Consider the following 22,493-nt stretch of genomic DNA (forward strand, 5'->3'; position numbering starts at 1 on the left):
TTGTTCTCAACTAGCCTACCTGGTTAAATAAAGGTGAAATAAAAAATAAAATAAAAGTATGTGGAGGAACATGCACAGCTAAAACAAGTCCATGTAAAATACGTTCGAACTGAAGAGTCAACAAAACAACACTGCTTGAAATGCAGGCAAATTAGCCAGTATTTCTGGCAACAAGGTTTCTTAATAAAACAGCTAACTTCATTTAATTTGTGAAACGGATCCCAGAGCTGGTTTTGGTTTGTCCCTCTGCATCGTTTTAGTCTAGTTTGGGGTAGAATAGACCCCGACACTAGATCTGCCCCTTAGAAAACATGTGTCACACTAGACCCTCGACACGTGACGAGGGTAGAAGCATCTACTTCCGGTAGCCAGCCGGCTAACAGCAAGCTAACAACCGTTAGCCTTCGCGGCCTGGACGCTAGCAGTTATCGGCTACTCTTATTCATCGCTTTAAAAAAAAAAGTTTCTAATCAACAAACTGCCCTCCTTTCTCATTAGTCCTTATCTGTAAGTGATACGCCGGTGGCTGAGTTAGTGTATCGTTATTTCGTGGCTGTGAGTGACTTTGACACACCGGTTGTCGACATGTCGGCGGTCCAACGGATGAAAGTGGCTAACGAGAAACACAGCAAGACCATAACGCAGCGAGGACACGTCCAGAAAACCACGGTTAGACTCGACCTGGTTAACTAACATTAGCTGGCTATCAGCTACACACACACACACACACACACACACACACACACACACACACACACACACACACACACACACACACACACACACACCGATAGCTACTAGCCTAGGCTATGACAGCACCGGCTATTCAATCAGCTGGCCATTCAAACTGAGAGCTCACGGTAACAAGCTGAAGATGGCTACAATCTGTCTGCCTGGGAATCAGACTGAGGGCTCACCATTCACAGTGCACGATGCTGTAGTTCATTTTATAATTCATAATCAAGAATAAAACAATCTTAATTTAAGACACGTTTTTGGCTGCCGACACGTTAGCAAGCTTGTCCATCCATCTAGCTAGGGATTCTAATTTTGTCTGTCTGGCTCGCTAGTAATGACCATTCGACTTAAGGCTGCGTTTCAAAGTAGACACCCCTCAACCCTAAACCCCCAGCCCTCAACCCTAAACCCCCAGCCCTCAACCCTAAACCCCCAGCCCTAAACCCCCAGCCCTAAACCCCCAGCCCTCAGCCCTAAACCCTCAGCCCTAAACCCTCAGCCCTCAACCCTCAGCCCTCAGCCCTCAACCCCAGCCCTCAACCCCAGCCCTAAACCCCCAGCCCTAAACCCCCAGCCCTCAACCCCCAGCCCTCAACCCCCAGCCCTAAACCCTCAGCCCTAAACCCTCAGCCCTAAACCCCCAACCCTAAACCCCCAGCCCTAAACCCCCAACCCTAAACCCTCAGCCCTAAACCCCCAGCCCTAAACCCTCAGCCCTAAACACCCAGCCCTAAACACCCAGCCCTAAACCCTAAACCCGTCATTGGCCAAGCGAGGGAGAGAGATGATCTGAAGTTGAGCTTAGAAACAACCAACCTAAAGCTATTAATGTACCTAGCAAGATAACGTATCTAGCCAGCACTCCTGTCAGGTAGCTAGATAACACTCCTGTCAGGTAGCTAGATAACACTCCTGTCAGGTAGCTAGATAACACTCCTGTCAGGTAGCTATTTTTATAGTTTGGTCATTTATTCCAATACATTTCAGAATGACCCAAAAAATGTTTTTATGATTCTAGCTAACGTTACGTTTTATAGGCTCCTCACTACGAGACTAGGTCAATTTGCCAACGCTAAAATCAATGTCTATATATTTTAATAAAATAATAATAATAATGTCTATAGTCATTTTAGAGAGAACCCACTACCCTGGCGTTACAAGCGCCATTTATAGCTACCCCCCCCTGACATGCCGAAAATACAGCCTTGTTTATTACATTTGACACTTCGCTGTCACCAGAGTTTGACATGTGACTACACTTTGACTTTAATTGTGGGTCATATCAACCCCGCAAGTGACCAAAGTTGTCCAATCGCTCCCTCGAACTAAATCGAGGGCCGAGGTTAGTGAATTTGAGGTGGCGATGAAACTGCATTCGTTTTGGACGGGGGATTCCCCCGAGGGAAAGGAGCTGGCTGAGGGGTTAAAAATAACGTGTTTGGACTGCAGCTTTGGGGACATGATATCTATCACCTTCTTGTTCATATAAACATTGTTGTGCTACATTACCCAAGTAGCTCATTTGCCAGTGAAATTGACTCTAGATGTTTGACTAGTCAATGGTCATTAAAGCAAGCTATGTGTTTTTGTCAGTCAAAGTTTAGATGTTATTACCACTACAACCCTAGCTAGAGCAGGGTGGAAGTTCCGTTCTTGGGATGTGGTTGGCTAGCTAACGTTAAATCACTACCTAGAGCTGATCACGGCACTTCATACATGGGATTTCTGTAGCAGGTTAGGAGAGTGTTTCCCCCCCTTACCTTAACCTCAGTCTCCTAACCTGCAACAAAAAAGTAATGGTATCCGAAGTGCCTACTGGCATAACACAGTTCGTCTGGACCTGTATGATATGAGCTGTTCTCTCACTCTCCCATCTTGGATAGAAAGTGTGCATAAAACCAGTCTAGTAATGCCAAATTATACAGTGAGTCCACCCACAACACTAGCTAACTATTCATTATGCAGTGAGTCCACCCACAACACTAACTGACCCTTCATTACGCAGTGAGTCCACCCACAACACTAACTGACTATTCATTATGCAGTGAGTCCACCCACAACACTAGCTGACTATTCATTACGCAGTGAGTCCACCCACAACACTAGCTGACTATTCATTATGCAGTGAGTCCACCCACAACACTAGCTGACCCTTCATTATGCAGTGAGTCCACCCACAACACTAGCTGACCCTTCATTACGCAGTGAGTCCACCCACAACACTAACTGACCCTTCATTATGCAGTGAGTCCACCCACAACACTAGCTAACTATTCATTATGCAGTGAGTCCACCCACAACACTAACTGACCCTTCATTACGCAGTGAGTCCACCCACAACACTAACTGACTATTCATTATGCAGTGAGTCCACCCACAACACTAACTGACCCTTCATTACGCAGTGAGTCCACCCACAACACTAACTGACTATTCATTATGCAGTGAGTCCACCCACAACACTAGCTGACTATTCATTATGCAGTGAGTCCACCCACAACACTAACTGACCATTCATTATGCAGTGAGTCCACCCACAACACTAGCTAACTATTCATTATGCAGTGAGTCCACCCACAACACTAGCTAACTATTCATTATGCAGTGAGTCCACCCACAACACTAACTGACCCTTCATTACGCAGTGAGTCCACCCACAACACTAGCTGACTATTCATTATGCAGTGAGTCCACCCACAACACTAGCTGACTATTCATTATACAGTGAGTCCACCCACAACACTAGCTGACCCTTCATTACGCAGTGAGTCCACCCACAACACTAGCTGACTATTCATTATGCAGTGAGTCCACCCACAACACTAGCTGACCCTTCATTACGCAGTGAGTCCACCCACAACACTAGCTGACTATTCATTACGCAGTGAGTCCACCCACAACACTAGCTGACTATTCATTACGCAGTGAGTCCACCCACAACACTAGCTGACTATTCATTACGCAGTGAGTCCACCCACAACACTAGCTGACTATTCATTACGCAGTGAGTCCACCCACAACACTAGCTGACTATTCATTACGCAGTGAGTCCACCCACAACACTAGCTGACTATTCATTACGCAGTGAGTCCACCCACAACACTAGCTGACTATTCATTACGCAGTGAGTCCACCCACAACACTAGCTGACTATTCATTACGCAGTGAGTCCACCCACAACACTAGCTGACTATTCATTATGCAGTGTAGTATTTATAGCTATATACTGTCATTTAGTTATTTATAAACTTTTTAAAATAAGTATTACATATCAAGTAGCGTAACAATGAGGGGGGAAAAGTAGTGGGCTTGAGGATAAATTCAGCCACTACCCGCTTTTCATGGCTAATAGCCTACACAAATGATCTGCAATATTCACAGTAAATGAAATCCAAATTGATACTTCCCTGCTCTGCTGAAGTCCTCCTTTTCTTTCTTTCACCACAGCCTGTAGGTCCAGGTTGTGGGCCGTCTGTTTTCTACACTGAGTATTGCCAACTCAGACAGTGTTTCCTGAGACTTGCGTTATACAGTGCATTCGGGAAAGTATTCAGACCCTTTGACTTTGCAGGAGTGGCTTCGAGACAAGTCTCTGAATGTACATGAGTGGCCCAGCCAGACCCCAGACTTGAACCTGACCAAACATCTCTGGAGAGACCTGAAAATAGCTGTGCAGTGTCGCTCCCCATCCAAGCTGACAGAGCTTGAGAGGATCTGCAGAGAAGAATGGGAGAAACTCCCCAAATACAGGTGTGCCAAGCTTGTAGCATCATACCCAAGAAGACTAGAGGCTGTAATCGCTGCCAAAGGTGCTTCATAAAAGTACTGAGAAAAAGGGTCTGAATACTTATGTTAATGTGTTACGTTTTTATTTTTATATCACTTGTTTAAATTACCTGTTTTGCTTTGTCATTATGGGGTATTGTGATGTCATTATGGGGTATTGTGATGTCATTATGGGGTATTGTGATGTCATTATGGGGTGTTGTGTGTAGATTGAGAACAGAACAATTTAATCAATTTTATAATAGTGCTGTAACAAAATGCGGAAGAAGTCAAGGGGTCTGAATACTTTCCTAATGCACTGTATGTCCATTGCGCTGCACACAATTTAAACATTGTCTTGAATTATGCATGCCAGTTTATACCAGAGATAAGGGACTGTTGATTCATGCCAGTTTATACCAGAGATAAGGGACTGTTGATTCATGCCAGTTTATACCAGACATAAGGGACTGTTGATTCATGCCAGTTTAAACCAGAGATAAGGGACTGTTGATTCATGCCAGTTTATACCAGAGATAAGGGACTGTTGATTCATGCCAGTTTATACCAGACATAAGGGACTGTTGATTCATGCCAGTTTAAACCAGACATAAGGGACTGTTGATTCATGCTAGTTTATACCAGAGATAAGGGACTGTTGATTCATGTCAGTTTATACCAGACATAAGGGACTGTTGATTCATGCCAGTTTATACCAGAGATAAGGGACTGTTGATTCATGCCAGTTTATACCAGAGATAAGGGACTGTTGATTAATGCCAGTTTAAACCAGAGATAAGGGACTGTTGATTCATGCCAGTTTATACCAGAGATAAGGGACTGTTGATTCATGCCAGTTTATACCAGACATAAGGGACTGTTGATTCATGCCAGTTTATACCAGACATAAGGGACTGTTGATTCATGCCAGTTTATACCAGAGATAAGGGACTGTTGATTCATGCCAGTTTATACCAGAGATAAGGGACTGTTGATTCATGCCAGTTTATACCAGACATAAGGGACTGTTGATTCATGCCAGTTTATACCAGAGATAAGGGACTGTTGATTCATGCCAGTTTATACCAGAGATAAGGGACTGTTGATTCATGCCAGTTTATACCAGAGATAAGGGACTGTTGATTCATGCCAGTTTATACCAGAGATAAGGGACTGTTGATTCATGCCAGTTTATACCAGAGATAAGGGACTGTTGATTCATGCCAGTTTATACCAGAGATAAGGGACTGTTGATTCATGCCAGTTTATACCAGACATAAGGGACTGTTGATTCATGCCAGTTTATACCAGAGATAAGGGACTGTTGATTCATGCCAGTTTATACCAGAGATAAGGGACTGTTGATTCATGCCAGTTTATACCAGAGATAAGGGACTGTTGATGCATGCCAGTTTATACCAGAGATAAGGGACTGTTGATGCATGCCAGTTTATATCAGAGATAAGGGACTGTAGATTCATGCCAGTTTATACCAGAGATAAGGGACTGTTGATGCATGCCAGTTTATATCAGAGATAAGGGACTGTTGATGCATGCCAGTTTATATCAGAGATAAGGGACTGTTGCTATTGGAACCACACAACTCAAATGCCGGTTCACAACTAGCCTACCACTTTGTTTTGTTCATGCTCTCAAGAACTGTTGTCCACTATGTTTAACATTTTTTATTTAACCTTTTTATTTAAACTAAGCAAGTCGGTTAAGAACACATTCTTATTGACAATGACTGCCAACCCCAGGCCAAACCTGGATGACGCTGGGCCAATTATGCGCTGCCCTATGGGATTCCCAATCACGGCTGAATATGATGCAGTCAGGATTCGAACCAGGGACTGCAGTGACGCTTCTTGCACTGAGATGCAGTGCCTTAGACTTCTGCGCCACTCGGGAGGCCCCCCTAGTAAATATGATCATCTGTTTGCATCTGCCAATTTATTGTCTGTCCAGAATCCAGACGACCTGTCTCCAGGGCTTTCCCTACTCTTTCCGTAACATGTTGAGGCTGGCAATTAAGGAGAATGAGGCTCAATTAAAGACGTTGCAGAACTACTGTATTTAAAGCACCACTCACTTCTGCCCAGTTTCCCTGATGTTGCTACGGCAATTGAGCTGTGTTGACCATCACTGTAACCGACACTTCTGCGGAGAGATGATTTTCTAAATGAAAACTCAAAGAACGACAGCGCTGCTGGGTCACGCAGCAAGGCAAAGAACGACAGCGCTGCTGGGTCACGCAGCAAGGCAAAGAACGACAGCGCTGCTGGGTCACGCAGCAAGGCAAAGAACGACAGCGCTGCTGGGTCACGCAGCAAGGCAAAGAACGACAGCGCTGCTGGGTCACGCAGCAAGGCAAAGAACGACAGCGCTGCTGGGTCATGCAGCAAGGCAAAGAACGACAGCGCTGCTGGGTCATGCAGCAAGGCAAAGAACGACAGCGCCGCTGGGTCATGCAGCAAGGCAAAGAACGACAGCGCTGCTGGGTCATGCAGCAAGGCAATGATCCAGAACACACAATCAACATGAAAATGGTTCAAATGCAGCAAAGTTGATGTTCTGGAACTGCCGAGTCAAAGTCCAGACCTAATCCCAACTGAGATGTTGTGACAGGACTTGAAACGAGCAGTTCATGCTGGAAAACCCACATGTCACCGAGTTATAGCAGTTCTGCATGCAAGAGTGGGCTAACTTCCTCCACAGTGACGTGAGACTGATCAATAACTACAGGAAGTGTTTGGTTGGAGTCATTACAGCTGAACGTGGCACCCCCAGTTATTGAGAGTAAGGGGGAAGTGGCACCCCAGTTATTGAGAGTACGGGGAAGTGGCATCACCAGTTATGGAGAGTAAGGGGGAGTGGCACCACCAGTTATGGAGAGTAAGGGGGAAGTGGCACCCCCAGTTATTGAGAGTAAGGGGGAAGTGGCACCCCCAGTTATTGAGAGTAAGGGGGAAGTGGCACCACCAGTTATTGAGAGTAAGGGGGAAGCGGCACCACCAGTTATGGAGAGTAGGGGGAAGTGGCACCCCAGTTATTGAGTGTAAGGGGGAAGCGGCACCACCAGTTATTGAGTGTAAGGGGGAAGTGGCACCACCAGTTATTGAGTGTAAGGGGGAAGTGGCACCACCAGTTATTGAGAGTAAGGGGGAAGTGGCACCACCAGTTATTGAGTGTAAGGGGGAAGTGGCACCACCAGTTATTGAGAGTAAGGGGGAAGTGGCACCACCAGTTATTGAGAGTAAGGGGGAAGTGGCACCACCAGTTATTGAGTGTAAGGGGGAAGTGGCACCACCAGTTATTGAGAGTAAGGGGGAAGCGGCACCACCAGTTATTGAGAGTAAGGGGGAAGTGGCACCACCAGTTATTGAGAGTAAGGGGGAAGTGGCACCCCCAGTTATTGAGAGTAAGGGGGAAGTGGCACCACCAGTTATTGAGTGTAAGGGGAAGTGGCACCCCCAGTTATTGAGTGTAAGGGGAAGTGGCACCCCAAGGTATTGAGTGTAAGGGGGAATGTGGCACCCCCAGTTATTGAGAGTAAGGGTAAAGTGGCACCCCCAGTTATTGAGAGTAAGGGTAAAGTGGCACCCCCAGTTATTGAGTGTAAGGAGGAATGTGGCACCCCAGTTATTGAGTGTAAGGAGGAATGTGGCACCCCCGTTATTGAGTGTAAGGAGGAATGTGGCACCCCCAGTTATTGAGAGTAAGGGGGAAGTGGCACCACCAGTTATTGAGAGTAAGGTTAAAGTGGCACCCCAGTTATTGAGAGTAAGGGTAAAGTGGCACCCCAGTTATTGAGAGTAAGGGTAAAGTGGCACCCCCAGTTATTGAGTGTAAGGGGAAAGTGGCACCCCCAGTTATTGAGAGTAAGAGTAAAGTGGCACCCCCAGTTATTGAGTGTAAGGGGAAGTGGCACCCCAAGGTATTGAGTGCAAGGAGGAATGTGGCACCCCCAGTTATTGAGTGCAAGGAGGAATGTGGCACCCCCAGTTATTGAGTGTAAGGAGGAATGTGGCACCCCCAGTTATTGAGTGTAAGGAGGAATGTGGCACCCCCAGTTATTGAGTGTAAGGGGGAAATGACTTTTTCACACAGGGGAATTAGGTGTTGCATAACTTTTAATAATATAAAACAAGTTTCCAATGCCAACCCTATGGGACTCCCGATCACGGACGGTTGTGATACAGCCAGGATTCATACACAACTTAGGCTCAGCACTTGGTTCAATGTATCAAAGCAGCTGTTTTCTTGCTCAAACTGCGAGAGAAACAGCTGTCACTCAGACATTTCTCTCCAAACACAGGGATGTCGACTAGAACAGGACGTGTGTTATCAGAGGAGCTTGTCGAACAGCAGACGGGACTGAAATTACACGTTTGGTGCTCGTGCACATAATTCTGATTACCTGACCTCCCCCAGTAAAACTAACCCCGTCTGATTACCTGACCTAACCCAGTAAAACTAACCCCGTCTGATTACCTGACCTCCCCCAGTAAAACTAATCCTGTCTGATTACCTGACCTCCCCCAGTAAAACTGACCCCGTCTGATTACCTGACCTCCCCCAGTAAAACTAATCCTGTCTGATTACCTGACCTCCCCCAGTAAAACTAACCCCGTCTGATTACCTGACCTCCCCCAGTAAAACTAACCCTGTCTGATTACCTGACCTCCCCCAGTAAAACTAACCCTGTCTGATTACCTGACCTCCCCCAGTAAAACGAACCCCGTCTGATTACCTGACCTCCCCCAGTAAAACTAACCCTGTCTGATTACCTGACCTCCCCCAGTAAAACTGACCCCGTCTGATTACCTGACCTCCCCCAGTAAAACGAACCTTGTCTGATTACCTGACCTCCCCCAGTAAAACTAACCCTGTCTGATTACCTGACCTCCCCCAGTAAAACGAACCCCGTCTGATTACCTGACCTCCCCAGTAAAACTGACCCCGTCTGATTACCTGACCTCCCCCAGTAAAACGAACCCTGTCTGATTACCTGACCTCCCCCAGTAAAACTAACCCTGTCTGATTACCTGACCTCCCCCAGTAAAACGAACCCCGTCTGATTACCTGACCTCCCCAGTAAAACTGACCCCGTCTGATTACCTGACCTCCCCCAGTAAAACGAACCCCGTCTGATTACCTGACCTCCCCCAGTAAAACTAACCCCGTCTGATTACCTGACCTCCCCCAGTAAAACTAATCCTGTCTGATTACCTGACCTAACCCCGTCTGATTACCTGACCTCCCCCAGTAAAACTAATCCTGTCTGATTACCTCCCCCAGTAAAACTGACCCCGTCTGATTACCTGACCTCCCCAGTAAAACTAATCCTGTCTGATTACCTGACCTAACCCTGTCTGATTACCTGACCTCCCCCAGTAAAACTAATCCTGTCTGATTACCTGACCTCCCCAGTAAAACTGACCCCGTCTGATTACCTGACCTCCCCAGTAAAACTAACCCTGTCTGATTACCTGACCTCCCCCAGTAAAACTAATCCTGTCTGATTACCTGACCTAACCCCGTCTGATTACCTGACCTCCCCAGTAAAACTAATCCTGTCTGATTACCTCCCCCAGTAAAACTGACCCCGTCTGATTACCTGACCTCCCCAGTAAAACTAATCCTGTCTGATTACCTGACCTAACCCTGTCTGATTACCTGACCTCCCCAGTAAAACTAATCCTGTCTGATTACCTGACCTCCCCAGTAAAACTGACCCCGTCTGATTACCTGACCTCCCCAGTAAAACTAACCCTGTCTGATTACCTGACCTCCCCAGTAAAACTAACCCTGTCTGATTACCTGACCTCCCCCAGTAAAACTAACCCTGTCTGATTACCTGACCTCCCCAGTAAAACGAACCCCGTCTGATTACCTGACCTCCCCAGTAAAACTAACCCTGTCTGATTACCTGACCTCCCCCAGTAAAACTGACCCCGTCTGATTACCTGACCTCCCCAGTAAAACGAACCTTGTCTGATTACCTGACCTCCCCAGTAAAACTAACCCTGTCTGATTACCTGACCTCCCCCAGTAAAACGAACCCCGTCTGATTACCTGACCTCCCCAGTAAAACTGACCCCGTCTGATTACCTGACCTCCCCCAGTAAAACGAACCCTGTCTGATTACCTGACCTCCCCAGTAAAACTAACCCTGTCTGATTACCTGACCTCCCCAGTAAAAACGAACCCCGTCTGATTACCTGACCTCCCCAGTAAAACTGACCCCGTCTGATTACCTGACCTCCCCCAGTAAAACGAACCCCGTCTAATTACCTGACCTCCCCCAGTAAAACTAACCCCGTCTGATTACCTGACCTCCCCCAGTAAAACTAATCCTGTCTGATTACCTGACCTAACCCCGTCTGATTACCTGACCTCCCCCAGTAAAACTAATCCTGTCTGATTACCTCCCCCAGTAAAACTGACCCCGTCTGATTACCTGACCTCCCCCAGTAAAACTAATCCTGTCTGATTACCTGACCTAACCCTGTCTGATTACCTGACCTCCCCCAGTAAAACTAACCCTGTCTGATTACCTGACCTAACCCCGTCTGATTACCTGACCTCCCCCAGTAAAACTAACCCCGTCTGATGACCTGACCTCCCCCAGTAAAACTAACCCTGTCTGATTACCTGACCTCCCCCAGTAAAACAAACCCCGTCTGATTACCTGACCTCCCCTAGTAAAACTAACCCCGTCTGATTACCTGACCTCTCCCATGACCTCCCCTAGTAAAACTAACCCCGTCTGATTACCTGACCTCCCCCAGTAAAACGAACCCTGTCTGATTACCTGACCTCCCCCAGTAAAACTAACCTTGTCTGATTACCTGACCTCCCCCAGTAAAATGAACCTTGTCTGATTACCTGACCTCCCCCAGTAAAACTAATCCTGTCTGATTACCTGACCTCCCCCAGTATAACTAATCCTGTCTGATTACCTGACCTCCCCCAGTAAAACTAATCGTGTCTGATTACCTGACCTCCCCCAGTAAAATTAATCCTGTCTGATTACCTGACCTAACCCCGTCTGATTACCTGACCTCCCCTAGTAAAACTAACCTCGTCTGATTACCTCCCCCAGTAAAACTAACCCCGTCTGATTACCTCCCCCAGTAAAACGAACCCTGTCTGATTACCTGACCTCCCCCAGTAAAACTAACCTTGTCTGGTTACCTGACCTCCCCCAGTAAAACAAACCTTGTCTGGTTACCTGACCTCCCCCAGTAAAACAAACCTTGTCTGATTACCTGACCTCCCCCAGTAAAACTAACCCCGTCTGATTACCTGACCTCCCCCAGTAAAACTAACCCCGTCTGATTACCTAACCTAACCCCATCTGATTACCTGACCTCCCCCAGTAAAACTAACCCCGTCTGATTACCTCCCCCAGTAAAACTAACCCCGTCCGAATAGGGCTCTTGTTGGAAGAAGGGCAATGTTTGTTACCAGAATTACGGTAAAATCTCCCTCAGTTTTATTCTTACCGAACTTTGTATCGGCCCAGTTCCTGTAAATGTCTTTTCGTACACTCCTCTCTGGACACTGTTAGGAGTAGTCATTGTTCATAGAGTTGTATGGTTTGTTAAACTGCATTACCTTTAAGTCACTCTGGATAAGAGCATCGACTCAATGATTCACCCTGTGTCCTCTGTGTTAACCCTGTGTCCTCTGTGTTATCCCTGTGTTAACCCTGTGTTAACCCTGTGTCCTCTGTGTTAACCCTGTGTCCTCTGTGGTAACCCTGTGTCCCCTGTGTTAACCCTGTGTCCTCTGTGTTAACCCTGTGTCCTCTGTGTTAACCCTGTGTCCTCTGTGTTAACCCTGTGTCCTCTGTGTTAACCCTGTGTCCTCTGTGTTATCCTCTGTGTTAACCCTGTGTTAACCCTGTGTCCTCTGTGTTAACCCTGTGTCCTCTGTGTTATCCCTGTGTTAACCCTGTGTTAACCCTGTGTCCTCTGTGTTAACCCTGTGTCCTCTGTGTTAACCCTGTGTCCTCTGTGTTAACCCTGTGTCCTCTGTGTTAACCCTGTGTCCTCTGTGTTAACCCTGTGTCCTCTGTGTTAACCCTGTGTCCTCTGTGTTAACCCTGTTTCCCCTGTGTCCTCTGTGTTAACCCTGTGTCCTCTGTGTTAACCCTGTGTCCTCTGTGTTAACCCTGTGTTAACCCTGTGTCCTCTGTGTTAACCCTGTTTCCCTGTGTCCTCTGTGTTAACCCTGTGTCCTCTGTGTTAACCCTGTGTCCTCTGTGTTAACCCTGTGTCCTCTGTGTTAACCCTGTGTCCTCTGTGTTAACCCTGTGTTAACCGTGTGTTAACCCTGTGTCCTCTGTGTTAACCCTGTGTCCTCTGTGTTAACCCTGTGTCCTCTGTGTTAACCCTGTGTCCCCTGTGTTAACCCTGTGTTAACCCTGTGTCCTCTGTGTTAACCCTGTGTCCTCTATGTTCACCCTGTGTCCTCTGTGTTCACCCTGTGTCCTCTGTGTTAACCCTGTGTCCTCTGTGTTAACCCTGTGTCCTCTGTGTTAACCCTGTGTCCTCTGTGTTAACCCTGTGTTAACCCTGTGTCCCCTGTGTTAACCCTGTGTCTTCTGTGTTAACCCTGTGTCCTCTGTGTTAACCCTGTGTCCCCTGTGTTAACCCTGTGTCCCCTGTGTTAACCCTGTGTCCTCTGTGTTAACCCTGTGTTAACCCTGTGTCCTCTGTGTTAACCCTGTGTTAACCCTGTGTCCTCTGTGTTAACCCTGTGTTAACCCTGTGTCCTCTGTGTTAACCCTGTGTTAACCCTGTATTAACCCTGTGTCCTCTGTGTTAACCCTGTGTCCTCTGTGTTAACCCTGTGTCCTCTGTGTTAACCCTGTATTAACCCTGTGTCCTCTGTGTTAACCCTGTATTAACCCTGTGTCCTCTGTGTTAACCCTGTATTAACCCTGTGTCCTCTGTGTTAACCCTGTATTAACCCTGTGTCCTCTGTGTTAACCCTGTGTTAACCCTGTGTCCTCTGTGTTAACCCTGTGTTTTCTCTGTGTTAACCCTGTGTCCTCTGTGTTAACCCTGTATTAACCCTGTGTCCTCTGTTAACCCTGTGTCCTCTGTTAACCCTCTATTAACCCTGTGTCCTCTGTGTTAACCCTCTATTAACCCTGTGTCCTCTGTGTTAACCCTGTATTAACCCTGTGTCCTCTGTGTTAACCCTGTATTAACCCCGTGTCCTCTGTGTTAACCCTGTATTAACCCCATGTCCTCTGTGTTAACCCTGTATTAACCCCGTGTCCTCTGTGTTAACCCTCTATTAACCCCGTGTCCTCTGTGTTAACCCTCTATTAACCCTGTGTCCTCTGTGTTAACCCTCTATTAACCCTGTGTCCTCTGTGTTAACCCTCTATTAACCCTGTGTCCTCTGTGTTAACCCTGTATTAACCCTGTGTCCTCTGTGTTAACCCTGTGTTAACCCTGTGTCCTCTGTGTTAACCCTGTGTTTTCGCTGTGTTAACCCTGTATTAACCCTGTGTCCTCTGTGTTAACCCTGTGTTAACCCTGTGTCCTCTGTGTTAACCCTGTGTGTCCTCTGTGTTAACCCTGTGTCCTCTGTGTTAACCCTGTGTCCTGTGTTAACCCTGTGTCCTGTGTTAACCCTGTCACCCCTGTCTCTGGTATTAACCCTGTGTTAACCCTGTATTAACCCTGTGTTTCAGCGGGTGGTGAATGAGGAGAAGTCTCCTGTTGGTCCCTGGTTACTGGCCCTCTTTGTCTTTGTGGTGTGTGGATCAGGTAAGAGACTGGGTGTGTGTGTGTATATATACAGTGCCTTTTGAAAGTATTCGGCCCCCTTGAACTTTGCGACCTTTGGCCACATTTTTTTGGCTTCAAACATAAAGATATAAAACTGTATTTTTTTTGTGAAGAATCAACAACAAGTGGGACACAATCATGAAGTGGAACGACATTTATTGGATACTTCAAACTTTTTTAACAAATCAAAAACTGGAAAATTGGGGGTGCAAAATTATTCAGCCCCCTTAATTTAATACTTTGTAGCGCCACCTTTTGCTGCGATTACAGCTGTAAGTCACTTGGGGTATGTCGCTATCAGTTTTGCACATCGAGAGACTGACATTTTTTCCCATTCCTCCTTGCAAAACAGCTCGAGCTCAGTGAGGTTGGATGGAGAGCATTTGTGAACAGCAGTTTTCAGATCTTTCCACAGATTCTCGATTGGATTCAGGTTTGAAGCCTGAAATGTGGCAAAAGGTCGCAAAGTTCAAGGGGGCCGAATACTTTCAAAAGGCACTGTATATATATATATATATATGTGTGTATATGTATATACATGTGTGTGTATATATATATGTGTATATATATGTATATATATGTATATATACAGTTGAAGTCAGAAGTTTACATACACTTTAGCCAAATACATTTAAACTCAGTTTTTCACAATTCCTGACATTTAATCATTTTAATAATTCCCTGTCTAAGGTCAGTTTGGATCACCACTTTATTTTAAGAATGTGAAATGTCAGAATAATAGTAGAGAGAATGATTTATTTCAGCTTTTATTTCTTTCTTTCATCACATTCCCAGTGGGTCAGAAGTTTACAAAACACTCAATTAGTATTTGGTAGCATTGCCTTTATATGGTTTCATTTGGGTCAATAAGTTGGGTGAATGTTGGACCTCCAATTAACTCAAATTATGTCAATTAGCCTATCAGAAGCTTCTAAAGCCACGACATCCATACATAATATAATAATATATAATAATATATGCCATTTAGCAGACGCTTTTATCCAAAGCGACTTACAGTCATGTGTGCATACATTCTACGTATGGGTGGTCCCGGGAATCGAACCCACTACCCTGGCGTTACAAGCGCCATGCTCTACCAACTGAGCTACAGAAGGACCACTCCACACATTTCTTGTTAACAAACTATAGTTTTGGCAAGTTGGTTAGGACATCTACTTTGTGCATGTAAACTTCAGACTTCAACTGTATATGTATGCATGTCATGGCTTTAGAAGCTTCTGATAGGCTAAACGACATAATGTATAAAGTCCAAAATGTGTCCGTGTTCTAGAATATTGGACCAGTAGCTTCTCCAATTCTCAAGTTATTTCTCGATCTACATTCGATTCGGGGAAAGTATTATTTTTTACGTTACAGCCTTATTCTAAAATTGATTTGGTTAATGACAAAAAAAAAACATTATTTGCAAATGTATTCAAAATAAACTGAAATATCATGTTTACATAAGTATCGGGATATCCTGTCTTTTCAACTGGAGGACACAGAGAACTGGCTGTATGAAGACGGAGAGGACCAACCTAAACAACAGTACATCGACAAACTGGCCGTGCTGAAGAAACTGGGCCAGCCTATCCAGGAGAGGTACATGGAGTCTGAGGAAAGACCCAGAGCCTTCGATGACATGGGGAAACAGATCCAGATGTACATGAAGATCGTTGAAGCTTATTTACTCAGTATTGATTTGATTTGTTGATGCACCTTTGGCAGTCTTTGGTATGATGCTGCAAGCTTGGCACACCTGTATTGGGGAGTTTCTCTGAGGAGTGGCTTCCGTCTGGCCACTCAACCATAAAGGACTGATTGGTGGAGTGCTGCAGAGATTGTTGTCCTTCTGGAAGGTTCTCCCATCTCCAAAGAGGAACTCTGGAGCTCTGTCAGAATGACCATCGGGTTCCTGGTCACCTCCCTGACCAAGACCCTTCTCCCCCAATTGTCCAGTTTGACCGGGCGGCCAGCTCTAGGATGAGTCTTGGTGGTTCCAAACTTCTTCCATTTAATAATGATGGAGGCCACTGTGTTCTTGGGGACCCTTCCCCAGATCTGTGAGTCGACACAATCCTGTCTCGGACCTCTACGGACAATTCCTTCGACCTCATGGCTTGGTTCATGCTCTGACATGCACTGTCAACTGTGGGACCTTATATAGACAGGTGTGTACCTTTCCAAATCATGTCCAATCAATTGAATTTATCACAGGTGGACTCCAATGAAGTTGTAGAAACATCACAAGGATGATCAATGGAAACAGGATGCACCTGAGCTCAATTTCAAGTCTCACAGCAAAGAGTCTGAATACTTATGTAAAGAAGGTATTTGTTTATTTTCAATACATTTGTAACATTTCTAAACACCTGTTTCCGCTTTGTCAGGTGTTGTGTGTAGATTTTGAGGATTTAAAAAAAATATATATTTTTTAGAATAAGGTTGTAATGTAACAATGGAGAAAGTGGAGGGGTCTGAATAAACATTGTATAGGATGAACTATGACTAGAACACAGTACCGGTCAGATGTTTGACATCTACTCATTCAAGGGGTTTTCTTTATTTGGACTATTTTCTACATTGTAGAATAATATACAATATATATGTTGATTTGTTTAACACTTTTGTGGTTACTACATGATTCCATAGGTGTTATTTATACTAGTTTTGATGTCTTCTATTAGTCTACAATGTAGAAGATAGTCAAAATAAAGAAAAGCCCTTAACTGAGTGTTGTAAACCTTTTGACCGGTAGTGTCCTATGAAGTGGACATCAGTAGTTCTGAACCATGACTAGAATACTGTGTTTACCTATAAAGTGGGTAAACAGTGTGTAAACATTATTAGAGTGACCAAAGTTAAATATCTAATGTATAGTGTCTTGAGAACATAGTTTAGACTTTGTTGTTACAGCCTGAATTTTAAAATGGATATAAGGGTTTTGCACCTATAATAAACACCCATAATGTCAAAGTGGAGTTGTTTAAAAAATAAAACAAATGTTTACATATGAATTAAAAATGAAAAGCTGACATGTTTTCGTTAATGGCCTAAATAAGTTTAGGATAATAATTTGCTGAAGTTAGATAATAATATACTACTTTGTTAAACACTATTATTGCACACCTGATTTTTTTTTCTGTTAATTATTCACAGTTAATTATCTGTAAGGTCCCTCAGAGTTTCAAAAACAGATTCTACCACAAAGACGAAAGGAACAAAGGGAAGTTATTTTAGTTTTTCTTGCCAAAGAATGGCACATTGGTAAATGGGTCAAATGAAAAAAAGTACACATTGAATATCCCTTTGATCATGGTGACACCATGGTTTACACTTCGGATGGTGTATCAATACACCCAGTCAATACAAAGAAACAGGCATCCTTCTTAACTCAGTTGCCGGAGAGGAAGGAAACCGCTCAGGGATTTCATCATGAGGCCAATGGTGACTTTAAAACAGTTAGAGTCTAATGGCTGTGATAGAACTGAGGATGGATCCAGAACATTGTATTTACTCCACAATACTAACCTAAATGAAAGAAGGAAGCCTGTACAGAATAAAAATATTCCAAAACACACATCCTGTTTGCAACAAGGCACTAAAGTAAAACTGCAACAGAAAATGTAGCAAAGCAATTCACTTTGTGTCTTGAATACAAAGTGTTATGTTAAGAGAAGATACAACACATTACTGAGTACCACTCTTCATATTTTCAAGCATAGTAGTGGCTGCATCATGTTATGGGTTTGCTTGTCATCGTTAAGGACTGGGGAGCTTTTCAGGATGAAAATAAATGGAATGGAGCTGAGCACAGACAAAATCTTAGAAGAACCTGGTTCAGTCTGCTTTCCACCAGACACTGGGAGATGAATTCACCTTTCAGCAGGACAATAACCTGGTTCAGTCTGCTTTCGACCAGACACTGGGAGATGAATTCACCTTTCAGCAGGACAATAACCTAAAACACAAGGCTAAATAAACACTGGAGTTGCTTACCAATATGACAGTGAACATTCCTGAATGGCCAAATTACAATTTAGATTTAAATCTACTTGAAAATCTAGTATTTAAAAAATAATAATGGGCAAATGTATTACAATCCAAGTGCTTCTACAAAATAGGGTGTAAATGAGAGAATTCTGTATCTCATTTTCAATAAATGTACCTGTTATCACCGTTGTTATGGGGTGTGTCTAGATGGGTGAGGATTTTTAGTTTATCCAGTTTAAATTCAGTAAATGTACCTGTTATCACCGTTGTTATGGGGTGTGTCTAGATGGGTGAGGATTTTTAGTTTATCCAGTTTAAATTCAGTAAATGTACCTGTTATCACCGTTGTTATGGGGTGTGTCTAGATGGGTGAGGATTTTTAGTTTATCCAGTTTAAATTCAGTAAATGTACCTGTTATCACCGTTGTTATGGGGTGTGTCTAGATGGGTGAGGATTTTTAGTTTATCCAGTTTAAATTCGGGCTCTAACACAAGTCAAAGGATATGAATATGTTGAGGTCAGCAGGTCTAAGGTGCAGGGTTGGGTAACCGGGTGGTAGTCGGCTAGTGACCGTGACTAAGTTCAGGGCGGGGTACAAGGTGGAAGCTGGCTAGGGATGTCTATTTAACAGTCTGATGGCCTTGAGATAGAAGCTGTTTTTCAGTCTCTCGGTCCCAGCTTTGATGCACCTGTACTGACCTCGCCTTCTGGATGATAGCGGGGTGAACAGTGAACATGGACCATTCATAAAAAATGTAATGATTTTTTTTTTTTATACAATCTTGGTTTTAAAACATTTTCAAGCCGCAATGTAATTGTTCTAAATCCAAGAGCCGACCCATATGGGTTGAAATGTTTTCATTCATTACGCCAGCTAATATCTTTGTTTGTCACCTGATGCAGGACTCTGGGAATGTTTGGGTAGAGCTGACATCACAGTGGATTCTGGGAATGTTTGGGTGGAGCTGACATCACAATGGATTCTGGGAATGTTTGGGTGGAGCTGACATCACAATGGATTCTGGGAATGTTTGGGTGGAGCTGACATCACAATGGATTCTGGGAATGTTTGGGTGGAGCTGACATCACAATCGATTCTGGGAATGTTTGGGTGTAGCTGACATCACAATGGATTCTGGGAATGTTTGGGTGAAGCTGACATCACAATGGACTCTGATTTGTGTCTCTCTCTGTCTCTCTGTCTCCCTCTCTCAGCCATCTTCCAGATCATCCAGAGTATCAGGCAGGGGTTGTGATGGTTGTCACCCAGATCAGAGCCTCCTCCCCTGGGAGAACACCAACAGCCTCACCCCATCCCTGCTCCAGCCACAGACAGACATCCAGTGTTCTCCCTTTACTCATACACCCCCCCCTCCTCTCTGTGTCGAGTTAAAACATTTTAGGGTTCCCGAGTGGCGCAACGGTCTAAGGCACTGCATCTCAGTGGTAGAGGTGTCACTACAGCCCCTGGTTTGATCCCAGGCTGTATCACAACTGGCCGTGATCGGGAGTCCCATAGGGCGGCGCACAATTGGCCCAGCGTCGTCCGGGTTTGGGGAGGGTTTGGCCGTGGTAGGCCGTCATTGTAAATAAGAATTTGTTCTTAACTGACTTGCCTAGTTAAATAAAGGTAAAATAAAAAAATTAAACATCAGCTGACACACATCGTCCCCATCTCTGTCAAGGTAAACATCAGCAGGTTCTCCATACTGTGAATTAGATCACCCCCTCTCTGTCAAGGTAAACATCAGCAGGTTCTCCATACTGTGAATTAGATCACCCCCTCTCTGTCAAGGTAAACATCAGCAGGTTCTCCATACTGTGAATTAGATCACCCCCTCTCTGTCAAGGTAAACATCAGCAGGTTCTCCATACTGTGAATTAGATCACCCCCTCTCTGTCAAGGTAAACATCAGCAGGTTCTCCATACTGTGAATTAGATCACCCCCTCTCTGTCAAGGTAAACATCAGCAGGTTCTCCATACTGTGAATTAGATCACCCCCTCTCTGTCAAGGTAAACATCAGCAGGTTCTCCATACTGTGAATGTCTCCAGGACTTTCTTTTTTAACATTGTAATGTTGAAATATGAAATTTCTTACGTAGTTCTTGAAATAACCATTTTTGTTTATGGGTCTTAATGTCGGTTCTCCTGTCTCATCTGAGCTCTGTAACACTGATCCCAGGTCAGTTTGGTATTGGTCCCACTGTAGGTTACTGTTGGGGTGTGGGGAGGGAACCACTGCTCTAGGTTCAGTCTCATCGTGGTAGTCCAGTAGACTGACTGACTGCTGTGACATGATCTGTCCTTGTTTTTGATATGATCCCTCTGATAATCTCCCTTGTATGATCTGATATCTCCCTTGTATGATCTGATATCTCCCTTGTATGATCTGATATCTCCCTTGTATGATCTGATATCTCCCTTGTATATCTCCCTTGTATGATCTGATATCTCCCTTGTATATCTCCCTTGTATGATCTGATATCTCCCTTGTATGATCTGATATCTCCCTTGTATGATCTGATATCTCCCCTGTATGATCTGATATCTCCCCTGTATGATCTGATATCTCCCTTGTATGATCTGATATCTCCCTCATCGCTCTGTTCCCTTATCCTGCCATCTCCCCTCTCCCATCCCCCCTCTCCTGTGTGTGTGTGTGTGTGTCTGTATCTAGGAAGTTTTCAGTCTGTTTTCACTGTCTTCAGTTGTCTTTTACACTGGCCGTTCTGTTACTGTGGTATCTACGTGCTGAATGGCCAGTGTGTGTGTGTGTGCGTGTGTGTGTGTGTGTGTGCGTGTGTGTGTGTGTGAAGCAGCACTCCCTAGAGGCAGACACCTCTCCTGAACACCCAGTGTGTGTGTGTGTGTGTGTGTGTGTGTGTGTGTGTGTGTGTGTGTGTGTGTGTGTGTGTGTGTGTGTGTGTGTGTGTGTGTGTGTGTGTGTGTGTGTGTGTGTGTGTGTGTGCGTGCGTGTGTGTGAAGCAGCACTCCCTAGAGGCAGACACCTCTCCTGAACACCCAGTGTGTGTGTGTGTGTGTGTGTGAAGCAGCACTCCCTAGAGGCAGACACCTCTCCTGAACACCCAGTGTGTGTGTGAAGCAGCACTCCCTAGAGGCAGACACCTCTCCTGAACACCCAGTGTGTGTGTGTGTGAAGCAGCACTCCCTAGAGGCAGACACCTGTCCTGAACACCCAGTGTGTGTGTGTGTGTGTGAAGCAGCACTCCCTAGAGGCAGACACCTCTCCTGAACACCCAGTGTGTGTGTGTGTGAAGCAGCACTCCCTAGAGGCAGACACCTCTCCTGAACACCCAGTGTGTGTGTGTGTGTGTGTGTGTGTGTGTGTGTGTGTGTGTGTGTGAAGCAGCACTCCCTAGAGGCAGACACCTCTCCTGAACACCCAGTGTGTGTGTGTGTGTGAAGCAGCACTCCCTAGAGGCAGACACCTCTCCTGAACACCCAGAGTGTGTGTGTGTGTGTGAAGCAGCACTCCCTAGAGGCAGACACCTCTCCTGAACACCCAGTGTGTGTGTGTGTGTGTGTGAAGCAGCACTCCCTAGAGGCAGACACCTCTCCTGAACACCCAGTGTGTGTGTGTGTGTGTGTGTGTGTGTGAAGCAGCACTCCCTAGAGGCAGACACCTCTCCTGAACACCCAGAGTGAACGTGTGTGTCAGTCCACCTCCCTCCTGTAAAACGCTATGCAAATGAGTTTTATACAAATAAAACAGAGGTTTTTTTTTTCCTCTAAAGATTATTTTTTCTGGGTTTGTTTGTAAAGTATAAACACTAGTAGGTGTTATTTCGATGCCAAACTGCTGTTTCCGGGGCTGCAGAGACCATGTTATGGAAGCTCACTGGTGCTGTTTGCATTACAGCTCGTCTGTAGTCATGACGATGTCCTATCGCTGTCTCAGAATGTTTTAAAGGGACAGTAGTATGTCTACATGAGCTATAATGAGATTTAAAGCATAGTATTTCATCAGAAATGAAACTACTGTGAAATACGTAATGTTTTGGGTTTTTTATTTTATATTAACAAATAAATAATTAGGGGGCGGATTAGTTTTAATATACTGTTCCACTGGATGTCATAAGGTGAATGCACCAAGTTGTAAGTCGCTCTGGATAAGAGCGTCTGCTAAATGACTTAAATGTAAATGTAAATTAACAAAT

At 45.0% G+C, this 22,493-nt stretch overlaps 1 protein-coding gene across 1 annotated transcript; it reads left to right on the top strand.

Moving 5' to 3' along the window:
* Positions 1-342: 342 nt before the first annotated feature.
* zgc:85858 (uncharacterized protein LOC405879 homolog) lies at positions 343-22,072 on the top strand. The gene is made up of 3 exons (XM_052513765.1): positions 343-669; positions 14,222-14,297; positions 19,528-22,072. Exons 1-3 carry the CDS (start codon positions 586-588, stop codon positions 19,566-19,568), a joined length of 201 nt encoding a protein of 66 aa, XP_052369725.1. The 5' UTR covers positions 343-585; the 3' UTR covers positions 19,569-22,072.
* Positions 22,073-22,493: the final 421 nt, after the last annotated feature.

The sequence above is a fragment of the Oncorhynchus keta genome, unplaced genomic scaffold (assembly GCF_023373465.1).
Source record: "Oncorhynchus keta strain PuntledgeMale-10-30-2019 unplaced genomic scaffold, Oket_V2 Un_scaffold_14044_pilon_pilon, whole genome shotgun sequence".
NCBI classification, from domain to species: Eukaryota; Metazoa; Chordata; class Actinopteri; order Salmoniformes; family Salmonidae; genus Oncorhynchus; species Oncorhynchus keta.

Excerpts from the sequence above, each read along its gene's own strand:
- zgc:85858 (XM_052513765.1), top strand. The coding sequence starts at position 586 with ATGTCGGCGGTCCAACGGATGAAAGTGGCTAACGAGAAACACAGCAAG. Across the intron at positions 670-14,221 it reads GACACGTCCAGAAAACCACG|CGGGTGGTGAATGAGGAGAA; the intron begins GTTAGACTCGAC and ends CCTGTGTTTCAG. Across the intron at positions 14,298-19,527 it reads CTTTGTGGTGTGTGGATCAG|CCATCTTCCAGATCATCCAG; the intron begins GTAAGAGACTGG and ends TCCCTCTCTCAG.